The sequence below is a fragment of the Fulmarus glacialis genome, unplaced genomic scaffold (assembly GCF_000690835.1).
Source record: "Fulmarus glacialis isolate BGI_N327 unplaced genomic scaffold, ASM69083v1 scaffold23492, whole genome shotgun sequence".
In the NCBI taxonomy this organism is placed as follows: Eukaryota; Metazoa; Chordata; class Aves; order Procellariiformes; family Procellariidae; genus Fulmarus; species Fulmarus glacialis.
Window position 1 is genome coordinate 4,242 of NW_009200065.1, and position 4,674 is coordinate 8,915.

General features: G+C 59.3%; 1 protein-coding gene across 2 annotated transcripts; it reads right to left on the reverse strand.

Moving 5' to 3' along the window:
* Nucleotides 1-877: 877 nt before the first annotated feature.
* On the reverse strand, nt 878-4,138 carry ASB6 (ankyrin repeat and SOCS box containing 6). 2 transcript variants are annotated; one of them, XM_009573470.1, is made up of 6 exons: nt 4,023-4,138; nt 3,420-3,601; nt 2,876-2,982; nt 2,360-2,468; nt 1,736-1,822; nt 878-1,554 (listed from the first exon to the last, which is right to left on the reverse strand). In XM_009573470.1, exons 1-6 carry the CDS (start codon nt 4,133-4,135, stop codon nt 878-880), a joined length of 1,275 nt encoding a protein of 424 aa, XP_009571765.1. In that variant the 5' UTR covers nt 4,136-4,138. The 2 variants fall into 2 exon arrangements, with proteins under 2 accessions (XP_009571765.1, XP_009571766.1); XM_009573471.1 differs by lacking the exon at nt 1,736-1,822 and having other exon boundaries at nt 4,023-4,135.
* Between the last annotated feature and the right edge of the window lie 536 nt (nt 4,139-4,674).

Consider the following 4,674-nt stretch of genomic DNA (forward strand, 5'->3'; position numbering starts at 1 on the left):
GGGGGAGGCACAAGGCACTCGGCAGTTAGCCACCCGTTCCTTGTCCTTGCACAGGGAACACACCACGAAGCCAAGAAACATCCATTTGTCTGTTTGTTTTGGAGCCCAGCACCTCTGAGATGTCCTTGGTGGATGGCCCTCTGTGCCGGGAGGATGGGGTGCTCCCAGCAGAAACTCAGAGGGTGCCGAGCAGCCGGCCACCGCTGCCAACCTCGCTTGCCTTCACCCCCATCACGCTCCTGGTTTCAGAAGCCTGCGTGAGCGAGGAAGGCATCCGCATCCACGCGGAGATGCTGGACCCGCCTCCACCGCGGCTGCTCCCACCAGCAGGACCGAAGGCAGGAAACCAGGACACAGGTGCCAGCACTCTCCTGGCACTTCTCCCAGCACCCCGAGGCACCTCACGACTGCCGCTCGCCTAAGGCATTGCTTCACCCACCCCGGACCCGGCAGGGCTGGAAAGAGAGGGGAGAGGCTGCCTGTCCAGTCACACCACCCCAACCGCCCCACTGGTCCTGCCCGCCAGGCCTTTTCTTAAAATCCACACAAACCAGCCCTCTGCCCCAGTATCCACTCCCCGATGCCCAGGGGGTCTCTTCACCCCCAGGGAGCCACGGGCTCCGCCCGCCTCCCCATGACGTGCCCCAGAGCAACAAGGCCTCCACAGACGTGCGTGCAGCATCCTGCTCAAAAAAACACACTCCCCAAAAACGCAGCAGACACTGACATCGTGGGCAGCACTGGCCAAGCCGTGGGCGCGTGGACAGCACGGGGACAGTCCACCTCTTGCGGAGGAAACTGGCCCAGAGCAGAGATTGGGTGGCTGTAGGCACACCACGACCGCGGAGGCAGGGAGACGGAGAGGCCTTAGTCAGGCTCAGAGGTCCTCGTGCCCAGCAGCAGCGTGGTCAATGAGGAGGTACCACTTCAGCCTGTCTGGAAGAGGTAGAGCCTTGATTTTGACATCTACTGGCCATGGTTTAAGGCGCTGCCGGATAAACACCCTGCAGAGATGTTTCAGTGCCTGTGGGGAGCGCTCCAGCTGCTTCAGAGAGCAGAAGAGAGTCCTGATCTTCTCCCCGTGGTACCTACAGCTGCTGGTGTTGATCTCAAAGTTGCTGGGCAGCTGGATGGCTTGTGAACTGGCCATCATGAGCTCCAGCAGAGTCTGACCCTTCTGGATGAGGTCTGTAGAGAAGCTGTCATCTTCAGAGACACTGAGGTGTGAGCAGAGGCACTCAAAGACGATGTGGAAGCCTGACCAGCAGGAGGGACCGTGGAGGGAGCAGTTGTAGGCAGCACCCGACTCCAGCAAAAAACGCAGCAGTGGGAAATGGCGTTTGAAGCTTTTGAAGCAGAGGTGGGTGAGGGACTCGGGGGGTGGGCACTCGCTGGGGTTGGCGCCATGGGCCAGCAGCAGTTGCGTGACACGAAAGCAGAAGCGATTGATCACCTGTGCCTCCTCAGTGTTGCTGCACACCATCTCTCCCAGCAGGAAGATGACATAGGTGAAGACAGTGTCACCATCTTTGGTGGTGGCTCTGACGTCTGCACCTAAAAAAACTGGCACTGCAGACAACGAGGCCAGGACAGCACTATGGCACTGCTAGACTTTACTCTTGCTAAAGTGGGAACATGAAAGAGTTGAGAGGGCAGTGCCCGGTGCTGTACAAAGAACTAGCCAGTGCTAGGCCTGGAGGGATTGTGCATGGAGAGGGGAGAAGGTTGCCCTCACCTCCTTCCAACAAGAGACGGATGCTCTCGGTGTTGTGGATCTGGACACCATCACTGCTGGCCAGGGCGTGCAACAGCGCTGTCTTTCCTGCAATGGAGCAATCGGTCAGTCAGATGAAAATAGGGTGACACCCCAAAAGGCAGGAAGAAAAACCATCCACCCCACCAACCAGCCAGCCAAACACAGGGAGAAACAGCCCTTCCCCTTCTGGCAGGCTCCTGCTGTCCCCGTGATGGTGCACAGCTGTGGGGACAGGGTCACAGGCCACACGTGCAGGGTTGGTGGTGACCCCGGAGGGCACATGTGCCATGGCAGCGTGGGGTTTAGAGTGCGTGGGCACCACAGGGCTAGGGAGGCACAGCCCCCTCCCATCTCCCACGGACTGCACAGAGCTGGTTTCAGCCCCCTTCTGCACCTGACACAGCCGAGGTACAAGGAGAAAGCACAGAGCACCAGGGCGGTTCTGCAGCCTGCACCCAACTTCCAAACCAGTTAGTTTACAACCAGAGAGCATTGGCAGCAGCAGGACTGAAGGACCTGGACCCCGTGCCCTGCTCTAGCCCACCCATGAGGGCTGACTGCTGGGAGCACCCAGGCTGGGGGAGCCGGACGGGGCACACAGACCGTTTTTGTCAGCTGCGTTGACATCGGCCCCCAGCTGAAGCAGCCGCTGGAGACACGGCAACCGCTCGGGCTCCTCGCTGGCCAGATCGAGGGGACTGCTCTCATGGATCTGCACAGAGCAAGAGGAAAAAAACCACTAGTAAGTATTAAAGACTATTTGTGAGTGCCTCCGGAGAGTCGCTGCTGGGGCTGTGGCTAACATAAGAGCATAGTTCAACCCATGCCCAAAAATCAAAGTGAACCTTCCCTGCTGTGTCCACAGGGAGAGGTTTGTCTACCCCAGTCTCCTCCCACCCATCGCTCCACGGCAGAGGCGGGGTTGCTCGGCCAAAGGCAACCTGAATTTCTGCCACAGCGTCGGAGCACTACGGACCACGGACACAGGAGGTCGCCAAGGGGAAGCGGCATGAAGCCCGGGAGGTGGGGAGCAGGGAGGGCTGTCCCCACACGCCAGTCCCTTGCAGCTAAGTCTCATGGGGGCTCAGCTTGGCCGTGCCCAGGCAACTAAGCCCGTACCCGGTCTCTGCGGTTGATGTCAGCCCCGTGGCGCACCAGGAGCTCCACCATATCCGGCTGGTTGCGGAGCACTGCGATGTGCAGGGGGGTGTAGTAGGTGACTGGATCTGAGGACAAAAACATAGTCAGAGAGAACTAAGGGCTTCCCCAGAGCGGCCCTGGCACCTGCCAGAAGTGGAAGGGGGCAGCTCGGGAGGGCCCTGAGAACACAGCGATGCCTGTGAAAACAGGGCTGTCACAGACACCCCAGGTCCTGCTTTTGCAATGACTCCATCTCTGGCAAAAGTCCTCAGAGGTTCAAACTGGCCCCCAAGCCCCCAGCCATCCCCCAGTCCATCCCCCAGTCCATCCCTACGGCTGGGTCTGGACAAAAGCTGCCACAAAGCACACCCACGCTATCCCAGCAGAGTGGGGGTCTGAGCTGGCAGCACCCCCTCTTTCTACCCAGCTATCACCGCCTCCCAGGGCAGCTTCTCACCAGCTGGTTTCTCCTGGACAGCCCGAGGAACAGACCCAGGCCCAGCCCCCTCCTCACCAGCCTCACCTTCAAAGCTGAGATCAGCTCCGAACTCCAGGAGGATTTCTGCGGCAGGGACGAGCCCCAGCTCAGTGACCTTCAGCAGGGCATAGCTCACGCCTTCCTGATAAAACGGGGAGTGGGTCTCCCTTTCCAAGACTCGTCTCACAGCTGAGAGCTGGCTCCTGTCGCTCCCCAGACAGGCAGGGCTTAAGACACACAAAAACAACCAGTTACTCAGCTGAGGGGCACACATCTCAGGGGTGTGCACGGGTCAAAGTAGCACCAGGGAAGAAGAAAAATCCCTGGTCCCCTCTCTTGTAACCAACGGGTCTCCAACCTGTTGGCTGTGGGGTTACGTAGCAGCATCAGGGACAGAGCTGACCCCCGTTTAAGTTTTATTGCCATGGGTCAGGCAGAAAGGGCTGGTCCCGGGGAGCACACGTAGTCCCTGTGTTTGCTCTGCTCCACCCCCACGTCCCAGCAGCAAGAGGAGGGTCCGTGGGATGAGCTGCTCACCGGGACTGGGATTTGTTCCCAGACAGTGCTGTGTCTGACCTCGGCCACGACACTGAGCTCCAGCTATCACCCCCTAAAACATCAAGTGGGTGTTTAGCCCCATCTAGTTACCTCTCAAGGGCGCTCTGCCTTTCCGCATCCTGTATCGCCAGCAACCCCAAGATCTCGTCTACCAGGGGCTGATACTCGAAGATGATCCTGCGGAAGCCGTGCAGGAAAGGCATCGTGCTCTGCTATGCCCACAGACTCTCCAGGGGCCTCCAGCATGGCAGTGGTGTCTTCCACCACACAGGTCTCTGGCGGGCAGACCCCAGCGCTGCCTGGTTTCCAAAAAGGAATGAGCTTTTCTAGCAGTTTTGCATTTAGAAAAAAACACAGCCTTCCTCCCTCCTTATGTGTTTCTAAAAGGCAACAAAGACCAGCGCAGGGATCTCCTCCCACACACCACAGAGGTGTATTCAAATTATCTCCTGCACGCAGAGCCACAAATTGGAGTTATCTGGGCGCAGGAAGAAAACATGCCAGGCGGAGCCCAGGCTGAGGGCAAACCCCATTTGCAGAGGCTCTGCCACAAGCCCCCATGCGCTGGGGCTACCAGGGCAAGGGCGGCCAGGGCAGAGAGGGGCTCTGAGTGCTCCGGGGTGCCTGCAACCAGCAAACCCCTGCCTGCTTTTTGGAGGGAGAGCAGGTTTGGAGCAGCCCCCTCAAGGCTGGGGGCCCCGTAACCCCCTGTGACCCTCAGGAAATACTCCGGGGGCCACCA

What these genes read in the sequence shown, in the direction of transcription:
- ASB6 (XM_009573470.1), bottom strand. Translation starts at nt 4,135, where the DNA reads ATGCCTTTCCTGCACGGCTTCCGCAGGATCATCTTCGAGTATCAGCCC. An exon ending in ACATCAACCGCAGAGACCGG is followed by an intron (nt 2,469 to 2,875) that starts GTACGGGCTTAG and finishes TGCTCTGTGCAG; the next exon opens with ATCCATGAGAGCAGTCCCCT. An exon ending in CCGTCTCTTGTTGGAAGGAG is followed by an intron (nt 1,555 to 1,735) that starts GTGAGGGCAACC and finishes CAGTTTTTTTAG; the next exon opens with GTGCAGACGTCAGAGCCACC.